Source organism: Trichosurus vulpecula, chromosome 2 (genome assembly GCF_011100635.1).
Source record: "Trichosurus vulpecula isolate mTriVul1 chromosome 2, mTriVul1.pri, whole genome shotgun sequence".
NCBI lineage: Eukaryota > Metazoa > Chordata > Mammalia > Diprotodontia > Phalangeridae > Trichosurus > Trichosurus vulpecula.
This window is the reverse complement of record NC_050574.1, coordinates 198,136,105-198,150,493: the sequence shown is the minus strand read 5'-3', so window position 1 is coordinate 198,150,493 and position 14,389 is coordinate 198,136,105. Positions and strand designations below refer to the sequence as shown.

The window sequence follows — 14,389 nt, the reverse complement described above, 5'->3', positions numbered from 1 at the left end:
ATCTCCCAGTCTCTCTCCTTCTAGCTCCAATCAGGAGCCATTCTGGGCAATGTGGTCCTGTTATGTTCTAACTTTACATGACAGGACAGGACCTTTGCCTTCTCATCCCTTATAAGAAGGGCATCTAACAACTTGGCATCCTCCCAAATGGGGCTGTGGCTCCTTATAACGGTCCTAATTTTCTTAATGATGGTGACTGTGTCTATCCAAAAGAGTGGACTGAACTGTTGTCATAATACAATGTCTTCTGGTGAATAGGAGATACATACTTTCTTCTGATTATTCCCTATAAAAGTGGTTCTTTTTTTTTTTGAGGGGAGAAGGCTGGGCAATTGGGTTAAGTGATTTGCCCAAGGTCGCACAGCTAGTAAGTGTGTCAGGTGTCTGATGCTGGATTTGAACTCAGGTCCTCCTGACTCGAGGGCTGGTGCTGTATTCACTGTACCACCTAGCTGCCCCAAAAGTGGTTCTTAAGGGTGCATGATCTCTGATTATGAAAAATACGGATTATATGGTTATGGTTTTATGGTGAGGACTGGCACCTCTAATGGACATGGTAAGGAGGGACAGTCTCAGTTTGAAAGTTCTCCCAAGAGTGTCTATTTGCCCAGGCTCTAGGTCTTCAAGTCTGATTTTCAGCATACACAGCTGACTGTGATCAAAGGTCCCCTTTGGCCAAATTTGCTTCCCACAATTATCTAAGTATGGAGTCCCGTCCAAGCTGAATTTTATGACTAAAGTTTTGGATGTTCCCAGTTGAAATGGCAGTTTTCCCTTATTCCAAGCTTTTAACAGCTTGCCTAAGAGGGAGCCAGTAATGATAACTGTATTCCTTTGACCATTCTGTCCCTTGGAGACCTAAGACTGCCTTTTCTTTCACACAGCACCCATATCTTCATGCACAAATTTTGGGCTTGGGACCTATTTCTTCTTATCCTTCCTGAGTCTGGAGAGTTTAATTCTATGAGCACATCACAGCTGACTGATCTCTGAGAGAGTCCAGGCCACACTGCAATCAGACAAAGGTCCGAATGCTGGTGGTAGAGTTGGAGCAGGTTCACCTAGTGACAGTCATGCAAGCAAAGGTTCCTGCTGCCAAAATTACTTTAGAAAAATCTTGGTTTGGACCTAACCCTGTCAATGAGGCAAACTCGGGAAAAGAATGGTAAAAGTATTTTATTAGCACACCAAAGCAGCAAGCAGTTGGAGTGCAGAGGTGCAGATTTCAAAACACACATAGCTTTTATAGATAGGAGTAAATAACTTCCATATAAGGGCAAAAGTATGTTGAGTGGCACATATATCCTGAGGAAAGGAGTTTTGTGCCACTTCAGTTTTTTTCTCCATGTCTCAGTGCACATGCCTGAGGGTAGTTTTGAACTGCCATCTCCTGTAGGCTAGCTGCTCAAATAGCCAAAGTTTAAGCAAGGTTTCAAACATGGGGATCACTCAGACTTGCACAAGTGGCTAACTCTGCACAATCAGATCTACATACACTTTAGAAAAAAATCAACTTGACAACTCATTTGAGGATGGTATGGAGTGGGGAAGATTGAAATAGGGCAAAAAGCATTAAGAATACACCAGACCAGAAAGAGAAAGAAAGAAAAAACCAAAATACTAATATTAAAAGTGAAAAAGATTCACAAAAAATGAATAAGAAAAATATCAGAAACCATTTTGTCCAATTACGTCAAAGAAAATCAACAGCATAAATGAAATGGATTAATATGTATAAAAAAATACAAACTGTTCACATAAACAGAACAAAAAATAGGGAATTTTAATAATCCAGTCTCTTAAAAAAGAAATTTAAACAAGCCATAAATTAGTTCCCAGAGGAACAAAAACCTATGACCAAACAGGCAAATTCAATCCAAAATCAAAGAAACATTAGTTCCAGTGTTAGATAAGCTGATTTTTTAAAAATAGGAAGAATCCCACCATATACATTCTATGATAGAAATATGGTCTTGATACCTAAACCAGATGACTGGAATAAGAATCTTCCGAGAGGTGGGAGAATAAAAACTAGAAGCTGGTATGTAGGGTTAGGTATGGGCTCTTGAATGGGGACTACAGTCATCCCCAAACCCAGTAATCCCAAGAGTTGATGCCTCTATAGAGAAAGCTGAGAGAGATTTCTGAAGCAGGGAGCCCTCATCATACCCTCAGCTGTCAGGAACAGAGAGCGAGCCCGGCCACTCCTAAAAATGTAGTTTGCAAACTCCAACTCAAGGCAGAATCTTGAACCGATCTCCATTAGCCTGTGAATCTGTTGCATGTTCTATTCATTTGAGGAATGGATGCTGAGAATGTTTCTAATTGTTGAGGTGTACTTTTCCATACATTTCCTTTTCTGTTCCAAGTAAATGCCTTATAGCTGATTTTATGCTATTGTAATAGCTCAATATTTAGACTCAAAATGACTTCATTTCCCTATTTCATATGGTGATGGGAACTTGAGATCCGCAAGGCACACTTACCAGAAAATCATCCTCTCCATTTCTCATCTCCTACCCTCACAATAAACCCAGTTCTATGAGAGGCTAGTGCTGACTAGAACATGGGAGACATAACAACATCCAAGTAGCATTAGCTGAAGATTATGTTAAATATGGCATAATTAAATGATTCATTAACCCTTTACCTTTTAGGAATTTGCTGTTATTCTTAAAATGTGTTGCTTACATAAACTATGAGGAAAAAAAAAGCAACATGCTGCTCTCTCCCAGGTAATGTTTCTGTAGCCTAAAATGCTGAATGACATTAAATGATTAGCATTTGCTTTTTTTATAGGGGAAGATGGATTCCAGGAAACTGGAGGACATCAGATATCAAGAAAGGACCATTTAAAAAGACTGTAAGAACAAACCATCTTCCAAAACTAAATCCTTGACTCCAGACAGTGATTGACCGTGTTTTTTCACCTATGATATTCAGGCTTTACATTTAGTACTCAGTACTTTCACTAAGGGAATGAAATAGGTAAGAAAGGACTGACTACCAGACTACAAAGCCAAAAAGGTCTTTGACGACCCAGAGGTAACTTTTTCAAGTGCTCATAAAATGCTTTATAGCACTGTCAGGATTATGAGAGACATCCTCCACATCTAAAATGTGGAAAAAGAAAGGGATTAGTGGTATACTTTTTTTTTTAAATTTACTCTCTAACCTGGCCCAAGCTATAATATTATTTGTTTCTGTGAATTAATTTACTTTGGCCTTATTTTGGAAATAAATCCATTCATTTGGCTTTGAGTTGGCTAAGCTAAAATAATAAGCCATTGGATCAGCTATTTGTGTATGGGGTTATAACATATTCCTCTTTTATGGAATTTCTTGACTTTCTAGAACTGTTTTCTAGGCCTGACATACATCACTTACTGGCAGAGTTTCAGATTTTCAAAAGCCCCACTGAGTAGTATACACTACTAGTTTCAAATGTATAGTGTTGTAGTGTTAAGCTCCTATGTGCTTCCTCAGTTGAAATCTTAGTCAGCAGATCTACTAATGAGCATCAAGGGTTTCTCTTAGAAGTTTTTCTTTAAACTTTTACTCGGTATCTTCAGTGAGATTATCTATAATTATCCTTTTTGTGTTCTTGTAAAATATTTATCCTTTTTATGTGAATATCATATAGAAGATATACATTCCTATTAATTTACATGTTGTCTCCCTCTTTAGAACATGAGCTTCTTGAGGGCCGGGATTGTTTTTGTGGTTTTGCCTTTCTATCCCCAGTGCTTAGCACAGTGCCTGACACAAAGTAAATGCCCAATAAAGGCTTGTTGATTGACTGCTTGAATCATACGAGCATACCGTAAGAAACAGTGAAATAACTTTTATATTAAAATATTATATTTTACCTATTTCTAGATTCATGTCAACACCACCAGCTTGGGGAAATCAACAGCACAATCTCTCATACATTATCCAGAAAAATATTTGTTCTGGGAGGTTCTACTAAAGTTTAAAGTAAACTTTTCCTAGTACTTGACATTTGGTTTACACTAGGTAACATTTTCTTAAAAGTATAATGACATGATCTCTCCTGTCAGATTGGCTAAAATAACAAAACAGGAAAATGATAAATGCTGGAGAGGATGTGGGAAAATTGGAACACTGTTACATTGCTGGTGGAGTTGTGAGATGATCCAGCCATTTTGGAGAGTAATTTGGAACTACGCCCAAAGGGCCATAAAAATGTTCATACCCTTTGATCCAGCAATACCACTTCTGGGGTTGTATCCCAAAGAAATCACACAAGCGGGAAAAGGACCCATATGTACAAAAATATTTATAGCGGCTCTTTTTGTGGTAGCCAAGAATTGGAAATCAAAGGGATGCTCATCAATTGGGGAATGGCTGAACAAGCTGTGGTATATGAAGGTAATGGAATACTATTGTGCCATAAGAAATGGGGATGATACGGACTTCATAACAACCTGGAAAAACCTACACGACATAATGCTGAGTGAGCGGAGCAGAGCCAGGAGAACATTATACACAACCACAGATATATGGATTCCATGAGGACCAACCCTGACAGACTTCGCTTTTCTCAGCAACACAAGGTACAAGGACAGCTCCAAAGGACTCACGATGGAGAATGCTATCTACATCCTGAGAAAGAACTGTGAAGTTTGAATGCAGATTGAGGCACACTTCATGCTCGCCTTTTTTTCTTCTCTTTTGTTTTTGGGGGTTTTTTTTTGGTTCTGTTTCTTCTTTCTCATGATTCATTCCATTGGTCATAATTCTTCTCCACAACTTGACTAGTATATAAATTAATTCAATGCGAAGTTATACGTGGTAATTATATGAGATTCCATGCCGTCTTGGGGAGGGAGGGGAAAAATCTGAACTCAAAAGTAGGTAGAACCGTGTGTTGTAAACTAAAAATAAAAATTAAAAAAAAAAAGTACAATGACATGGATCGAAATTCACCAAACCAATTTTTTTTTTTTGGAGTGGGGAAGGCAAGGCAATTGGGGTTAAGTGACTTGCCCAAGGTCACACAGCTAGTAAGTGTGTCAAATGTCTGAGGTCACATTTGAACTCAGGTCATTCTGACTCCAGGGCTGGTGCTCTATTCACTGTGCCACCTAGCTGCCCCACACTAAACCAATTATTTCTGTCCTACATAATGCCAGTGTGAATTGATGTTTGAAAATATCCTGTGCCAAGTTATTTTGTAATGTCAGTAAAGTCTTATTATGATTGTCAAACTGTGGAATCATGTAAAAAGTCATGCTTTTTTAAAAACAATTTTTTAAAATATGGAAAATGAATTAAAGAGTATTTAAAATTCAGCAACTGCTTCCCGTTCTTATCATACTAGGGAGGTGGTGTGGGATTCTCCAAGGGCATGAGCTCTGGATGATACCACCAGGCTAGAAAGATTTAGACTATGGTCCTTACTATGTATGACTGTTGTCCAAAGACCAGACTAAGTTCAGAGAAACATCATGAAAAGATTGACTATCAGGAGGATAAATTTCTTCAACAACAGCAACTCACCTTCTAAGCTTTACAGATGTTCTAATTTGCTAATGGAATCCTAGATCCTTGACCTACTGAAGTGCAGTACATGGACATGTCTTCTCACATGTGGCCTCCCTCAAAGGCTACCCCAGGTTGGAGGCACTCTGGATTGACAGCCATTCAAAATTCTAGCCCCAAAGCCCCTTAGCATATACACTTTAACCAATCAACCAGATGACATGAATTCAAGAGCAAAGCCAATGAAGTAAAATGTTCTATGTCACCACTATTTTAACAAATTCAGTTCTTTTGAACCATTCATTCCTGTGATTTGTTTAGGTCAGGCTTCCATTTTATTATAGAAAGTACTGTCTTTAAAATCTTCTGTTGGGGCAGCTAGGCCCCAACAATCTTCTGTTGTAGGCAGTGCAGCGAGTAGAGCATCAGCCCTGGAGTCAGAAGGACCTGAGTTCAAATCTGGCCTCAGATTCTTCACATACTACCTTTGTGACCTTGGGAAAGTCATTTAACCCCAATTGCCTTGCCTTCCCCCCTGCAAAAAAAAAAGAAGCCTTTAAGATCTTCTGTTCCTTCTCCTTATTCTCATTTTTTTGTCACTGTTTCTCATACATTTTATATACCTTTAAATCAATAAATATGGCCATTATTTAGCATTTTCTATGTTTTTGCTTTTCTTAATATCCCCAGTGATTAGCACAGTGTTTGACATGCAATAAATATTTGTTGATGATTTTTTTTTTTTATCAACTAGGTGGTACAGTGGTTAAGAGTGCTGGGCCTGGGGTCACGAAAGTCTGAGTTCAAATCCAGCTTCATACACTTACTAGCTGTGTCAGCCTGGGCAAGTCATTTAGTCTCTTGTTTGCCTCAGATAATAATAGCACCTACCTCCCAGCATTGCTGTGAGGAGCAAATGAAATGATATATGTAAAGCCCTTAGCGTAGTACCTGGCGTACAGTAGGTACTATATAAATATTAGCTACTGTTATTACCTTTAGACATAAACACTGATTGCTTATTTCTGTTAAGTTACAAAACTTTGCCTGCTTGTGATAGTTGGCCGTGTCAGGTGCTAGCTCAAGTTTGTAACGGGAACAAAACGAGACGCATAACATTCTAACAGTTAACAAAAGAAGGTTTACTTAGCCATAACAAGGGGAGATCATTTAGAGAAAGGAAAAGATATTCATCCATACATACCGCATCGCTTCTACTGAGCACAGCTTCCCTGCTTCTGCGGTACCTGTAGTGGCGGCTGGGCAGGCCTCAGGAGCCGCTGGATCCTCTTGGTGTGGTGGTGGTGTTTCTGTTGTCATTTTATTTAGGCAACCAGGAAGCCATATCACCAGTCCAAGCCTCAGTCTCCTGAACAGTTCATGTGGCGGGGAGGGGTGTGAGTTCTGGTAGAGCTTCTCCTACCATACCCTACCCCTTAGTGGCAAAGTCCTAAGGGTCTTTTAAAGATCCTTCCACCACCTAAATTGCTTTGGGGCTATTACTGAACAAAACTGACCTTGGAGATTTGAGAAGCCTAGCGTAGGTGGCACTAGAGGAGGAAAAGAAAACCTAAACAGAAAGAATGCTAAATAAATATATGAGAGAGACACAGAGAGAGAATCCTAAGACAAGCAACATAACAGCTCCTTAGAGCATCCAGACACGGGAATCCCATACCACACATCCCCCCATCAGAAGGACTGAGTCCTGGATCTAAAATGATTTGGCCCACCCCAGTGGGTGATAACAATTTTTTTAATGTCACCATAGGTCTTCCTAGATGAAGTGACAACGAGCAGGAGCAGTACCAGGAACAAAAGTAAAGATAATCCTACTTCCCACACAGTGATCCATCCTGGTTGCAGATCAGGGTTATCTGTATTACAGCACCTAGGAAGTCATTACCCTCTTGTATATAGCCTATCCCAATGGAGATTGAGAAATGGCCTGCTGGAGGGAGGGGCTCCTCCTCCCTGGAAACCCCATGTTAGAGAGGGTAGAAAGAATATAAGATTTTTGTCTTTTGAGAGACCTCTAATGGACTGCCCCCTCTTTAAGGGCTGGGGAAACAGTTTCACCTCCCTACTATCACTAAAAGAAAGATAATCTCATCCACCAGTAATTCATCCAAATCTTTTCTGGAAAGAATATTCCAATGATTGCTGGGTTTTAGCAGCCATGTAGAGGGATCCCAATGGTTCTAGAATATAGTAAGCAAAGGGCTGTTCTGGCTGGGCCTGTCTTTGCCACTACCCTATTACTCACTTCACTGGGGTCCACTTTACTGCTGTTGAAACCAGAACTATTGCTTGCTGCCAATGAGGCGGCCCTGCTGAGGCCAAGCCCTGCTTCCCTGTACTGGGAACTAGCAACGCTCCCTATGCTGGGACCTTTGCTTCCCACAAGATGTTCTGCCTCTGCTGGGGCCTAACTTTGTCCCCCGTCCTGAGGCTGTGTTATCTCCTCATGCCAGGGCCTAAGTGCTGTTGAGGGCACTGCTGCTGCCCCCATGTGCCAGGCCAGAAGTAATAACAGGCACTGCTACCCAGTGGGGCCTATGCTCTGTCTTCCCGGAAATAGCCCCTATTCTGGAGCTAGGGATGTCCTCCTCTGCTGGGGGCCAGGCAGGTACTGCCTCCCTATACTATGACTACAGTGTCAGCTACCCTCCTGTCAACCGCCTCCCCAGAGCCCTGCACCACAGAGTCAAAACAAAGTTCATTTGGCACAGTTTCCAAATGCTAAAAAGTACCAAGCAGTTCCTTGGCTCCATGTCTTAAGACGATCAAAAAATTCTAAGGAGAGAAGGGGGAAGGGGGAAGAAATCTGATGGGCCTAGAGATGACTATCCACCCTCAAGCACAAAAGTTACTTCCAACAAATGAGTTTACAATTCTTAAAGAGCAGAGTGCATTTAAATGTATGTCCCCAGTGGTTGCATATCCAGTTTATTCTCTGTTGTTTCACGAGGACATCTCATAAATGACCACCATCACCAAAGGATTCAAGAAACACACATGTCACCGAGCTCATTGTCTCTATTACACCCCACCCCCCATGTCAACAAAATCATCTCTAACTTCTTCAGACAACTCTCTTGCTTATTTTTTGCTTCTCTAGCACTTAACATAGTGTCTGGCACATAGTAAGTACTTAATTAAAAATGACCATAAATAGTTTGATTTCTTCTGAAAAACTGTCTGTTCATATGTTTTGATCATTTATCAATTGGGGGATGACTTTTACTTTTATAAATTTGGCTTATTTCCCTGTATGTTTGAGATGAGGCCTTTACCAGAGAAATTTGCTGTAAAATTTTTTCCTAGTTTCCTTCTAGTTTTGGCTACATGGGTTTTGTTTGTACAAAAGTTTTTTTTTTAATTTCATACAATCAGAATTATCTATTTTGCTTCCCATGATTCTCTTTTTCTTGTTTGATCCTAAATTCTTCCTTTATCCAAAAATAGCTCTGATAGGTAAAATTTTCCATGACCTCCTTATTTGCTTATGATATCACCCTTTTATCTCTAAATCATGTACCTATTTTGACCTTATCTTAGTTTATGGTATAAGATGTTAGTCTATGCCTAGTTTCTGCCAAACTGCTTTTCAGATCTTTTTTTTTTCTTTGAGAAAATTAGGGAATTAAAAAGACATAAAGAAACTGGAGCGGATGTAGAAAGATTTAGGAAATTTGTAGAGCTTACCTGGCTGCCAGAAAAAGAAAACAGTAGCTGGTTAAAGGTCAATCAGCTTAGAAAAGCTTGCGTGTGGGAGAAAGTCCCTAGGCAACTGTGTTCAGACAAACTCAAAGGACCTAGAAAAAAGAAATGCAGTTTAACAAATGTCAAGTACTTTATTAGGTGCCAGGTTCTCAGAATGCAAAGACAAAAAGTTCTTGCCCTCAAGAAGCTTACCTCTACTTGTTAAGGTAAAAGGAAATAAGAGGCTGAATTAAGATAGCAGTTATTAGAAATTTACAATATTCCTAATAATGGCTCACATATAATGCTTCTAAGGTTTACAAAGCACTTTCCTTGTGAAATGATCAATATTTATTCTGTATTGTTTTCTAACTGATCCTATTTATAGTTAATTAGCTTTGGTCCTGTAATTAAGTCATGGATCTCTGTTTCAGAACTTAGTTTAGAATTCAGCTAGCCTGTAATGGGTTACATTTACAAATCCAGTTCTCCTGCTAATCACTAATCACTAACCACTAACTAATCTAATATTTTTACCTAATTTTTACACCACCAGGCTATCCTTCAAGGATGTCTGGTTTGCCGTCCAAGAGTCTGGACCATTACAAGTAACCTTGCTGGTGGACTCTGACAATGAGCACTTGTGAGTCACAGGAAAGAAAGAAGGGGGCGTTACCAAACTTCCAACCAATCATGTTCCCTGTGCCTCAGTTATGCCATGATGTCACCTCACCTGTTGTGTTCTTTGTTTTGTATTCCCCAAAACCTATAAAAGAAAACTATCCCCTTCATTTGGAATATTAGCTTACTGAGGAAGCTGAGATTCTGTTTATTAGTAGATTTGTGCTTTACCAATGAATTGATCATGCCTAGAACTTTGTGCCTCCGTTTACCTTATTTTTAACTGTTACACTTGAAACAAACCTGTGAGGGAGTATAAGTATTACAATCCACATTTTATATATATGGAAATAAATTCAGGCCTACCTTGACAAAAGAGACTCTGGAAGGAATCCAAGGAAGCCATCAAAGCTGTCTGGGTATCTTCAAGGTGAGCATTCTTCCTTGGACAATATGTAGTTTATTCCCACTGTCACTATCCTTATTCAAGCTGTTAAGTCTCCCTCATCTGAACTAGTAAAACAGTCTCCTAGCTGATCCTCCCTACTTACAATCTATTATTCCTCCAAACCACCTTCTACATCATTGCTGGTTTATTTTCCTACAGTGACGCTTCAGTCTCCTCATCCTTTGGTTCAAAAGCCTATGGCGATACCCCAATGCCTACTCAAAAATAGACAAACTTTTGTTTTTTGCTCCCAAATCTGCCCCCAGTATATCTTTATCCTACTCTATATTACAGCTAAACTGGATTCCCTCTATTTCTCCATCTACAACTTGTGTTTTCTACCTTTGTACCTTTGCCCACAGGGGCAGCTAGGTGGAGCAGTGGATAGAGTGCTGGGCTGGAAGCCAGGAGAACCAGGAAGATTTGAGTTAAAATCTAGCCTTAGACACTAAATGTGTGACCCTGGGCAAGTCACTTAATCCATATTTGCCTCATGGATCACTGCCTCATCGTGGCACTAGCTGACAAAAGGTAATCCATTTGGAGAAGGAATCTTCACCAGTATCTTTACCAAGAAAACACCAGGATGAGTTTGTCCATGGGGTCACAAAGAGTTAGACACGAATGAACAACAACGTTTGCCCATATTATTATTAAATCTGTGACTAAATTATTAACACTACACAGCAACTCAGTGATCCTCAAATTTATAAATTCAGAAACTTCTGCAAAATACCCATGGACTACCTTCTTCACTTTTTCCAAGGATTTTTGTTAAAAAAAAAGGGGGGTGGGTGGGAAGTTTTTCCAAGGAAAATAGCCATTAATTTAATAGCTAATATATTTTAATACTACATTGGACAGAATCTCATTGATGTGAACACTTATGCTATTGGTGCAGATTATCAACCAATGCACACCTCATCTTTTGCAACTCTTGTCCAAGAACTATGAAATGATGTTTCTTATTGCCTTTGAGCACAATGAATTCAACTACTTTTTATTTTTATTTTTTCTGAGTCATCCTTCTATTTCACTATTATTTCCTTGTGCTTCTGCTTTTGAGGATATTAATACTGATAAGATCCAGTTGGTCTAGTACTACTTCCATTTGTTGGTCACCGAACAAGAACCTCACATTTATAAAACCAATAGTTGAACTACAACTAAAAACCACATGATTCCTAGCACCTTCTGCCCTGTTGTCACATTAAGTAACTTTAAGACTTCTACATCCTGACAATATAATGTTTGATAACATTTCTCTCATAACAGAAAGGATGAATTTTTTCTAGGGTTTGAAAGACCATGGACCCAAAGCTGTGAGTCCTCAAGCCATGCATAAGTAAGGATAGGAGAAGTATTTCTGGGCTTATTTCAAATGAGTTTGTAGAAGCAGAATCCATGCTGGGACACAATAAGCAATTACTGTGCCTCTTACCTCTGTTAAATGTTTGGATTTTGAGGTAGGGTAGGGTGGAAGGGGCTTTTCATTGTAGATTGAAGACAGACAGTGGGAACACTTCAGTCGAACTCTGATCTCGCCAAAGTGTATATTCTCTCCATTAGTGCAGCTCATTGGTCTTTCATAGCTTTTAATCCTGTATGATCTTTGTCCATCTCCTTTGGTAAATCCTCCACAAGGCCCCAGTATACTTTAGGACCCTTGACTTTCAATCTCTCCACATTATGTGAGTCACCAATGGAATATACAAATCAGCCATCTTTTTTTCTACATGGTCCAAACTATCTCTTCTTCTGGATATAAATTTCTTTGATAATATCTTTCATATTTTCTTCTTTCCTAATTCTTCATTAGGGATGTGCTTCAGCCCACTGAGGAGCCTTGTATACATCTCTCCATTGTCTACCGAGTGACCTGCAATTTTAATTAGAGACTGAAACAGAAGGTCATTTTAAAAAGTACACACACCAATAACCTTCCAATGGTACCATATGGCTGCAAATCATGGAATAATATGGTGGTGAGAAGTATGCAAGTCCCCCACCTTCCCTGACCACAACTACCACATTTAACATAACACTCTTTGAATCTGCAATGGACTACATACTGCATTCATTAACCAAATAACCTGCTCAAATATTCCATTTCTGAATTTAGGCACTCAAAAAACTGCACAAGAAAATATATAAACTCTTGCTTTGGGCCTACAACATATTCTTTGGATTTTTGACCTAGATGCACGTTTACTCATCTTACATTCTTATATTTATTTTCTTTAAAAAATTAAGAAATGTTATGTAGTAGTTATATGCAAAATGTTATCATTTATTTTACTTATATTATTGTCATTCAAAGACTGTCGCTATATCTTTAGTAAACTTGAGCAAGAAAAATCTCATATAGTGTTGCCATCTACCACCATCCTCATTCCCATTAAAATATAACCCCTCAGAGCAGGCACTCTCATTTTCATCTCTGTGTTTCCCATTTCTCCAGTATCATTGTATCATAGTACATGTTTCAAGTATAATCAACATCTTCATAAATTTTTGTTGAATAAAACTTTTTGGACCAAGTCTACTTCATTCCCCTTTATATAGGCCCCACCTGCCTGGTCATTGGACTACATTGCCACTCATTCGAAGAAATAAGAAAACTATCCTGAATTTTTTTGTTGTTGTTGTTGAAACTCATGATTTCATTTGGCATGGAGAACTTAATTTTAAAAAAAAGAAAAAGAAAACATGGGTTTTGTTTCATCAAAAAAAATTTCTTACATGTTTAAATAAACAAGAAAATATAGGTATTTGGAATCAATTTAGTAGGTATCCAAATGGCTAAAATCTTATTCATTGATGTAGGCAGACCATAATAGCAATAAGAAGCTAACTTGGTTCGCGTGTAGCTTAAAGAAAGAAATATAATAACCAACCCCTACTAAACACTAACAAAATGTTAAGGCACTTTGAACTTCTGCTTCCAGGCTACAATGGTGGAAAAGTTATAGAAGGAGCAAGATAAGAGAGAAGGATTTGCACCAAATAAGAAGGAAATTGTGTTGGTGATTTGAAAACATTTGGACTATTAGAGTTTAAATTGGAGGAAGAATAATTTGGAATACAATGAGGAAATTTTTAAAAACTGTCTCCAGGCCTAGATCCTGTCTAGATTTTGCTTCCAGGTTGAAAGAGAATGAGGATCAAGGATATAAGAAGATTAAGGAGGGCCAAGGATGATTTTGGAGTAGAACCTGAAGAAGAAGACTTGAGGAAAAAGGAAAAGGTAATCAGCAAAACAAAGGTAAGTGAAACAAACAAAATTAAAATAAATTACTAGAGTGGAATGGCCGGTGGGACAAATTTATGAAATAGGAATGGATGAAGGCCAAAGGAGAGATGGTGGAGTTGTTTTTGAGACCCAGGAAAGCAGCATGGGGTTGCCAAGTTCTTAAGAGGTATTAATTAATTGTAAACATTTTAACCAGGTACTTGAGTTTGAGGCATTAAACACACCAAGAATTTTTTTTTGAAAGATTGAAAATCAACCAATGTCAAGAGCAGGGGAAACCAGGGTAGCTAGGTGGCACAGTGAGTAGAACACCAGCCCTGGAGTCAACAGGACCTGAGTTCAAATCCAGCCTCAGACACTTGCCGCTTACTAGCTGTGTGACCTTGGGCAAGTCACTTAACCCTAATTGCCCTGCCTTCCCACCTACAAAAAAAAAGAGTAGGGAAAATCATGTCATGATTTGCATCAAGTATATAATTTATATTCATGCCATAGTATAAAGCAAACATCACCAGCGATCCAAGTTTAGACTAACGTCCCTCCTGAGGAAGAAGGTTAAGGGACTTGAACTTCTCATACTCCAAGCTGTCTGGGAGAATAAAGTATGCCTAAAAAAAACCAGCAGTAGGGCTTCAATGGGATGGGGGGCAAGGGGATGATCTGCAGGGAAGGAAGTAGGCTTGACCTTCATCAAGAATATTAGAGAGTGGAATATTCCATAGAGAAGAAAGAGAAGGAAAAGGACAGATGTGCAAACAGGTTTGAGACTTGCCAAAGAGTAATGAGTTCTATTTTCTGAGAAGGAAAACTTGCTTGTCTGCCAAAGAATGACACAATGGAGCCACAGAAGCTATTTG

The 14,389-nt window shown here is 39.0% G+C and overlaps 1 protein-coding gene across 1 annotated transcript in view; it reads left to right on the top strand.

Moving 5' to 3' along the window:
• CCDC169 (coiled-coil domain containing 169) overlaps positions 1-2,899 on the top strand; it is a 91,560-nt gene extending 88,661 nt beyond the window's left edge. The window contains exon 9 of the mRNA XM_036745272.1: positions 2,800-2,899. Coding sequence (XP_036601167.1) covers positions 2,800-2,899 — 100 coding nt within the window. The remainder of the gene's footprint in view (positions 1-2,799) is intronic.
• The last annotated feature ends 11,490 nt before the right edge of the window (positions 2,900-14,389 follow it).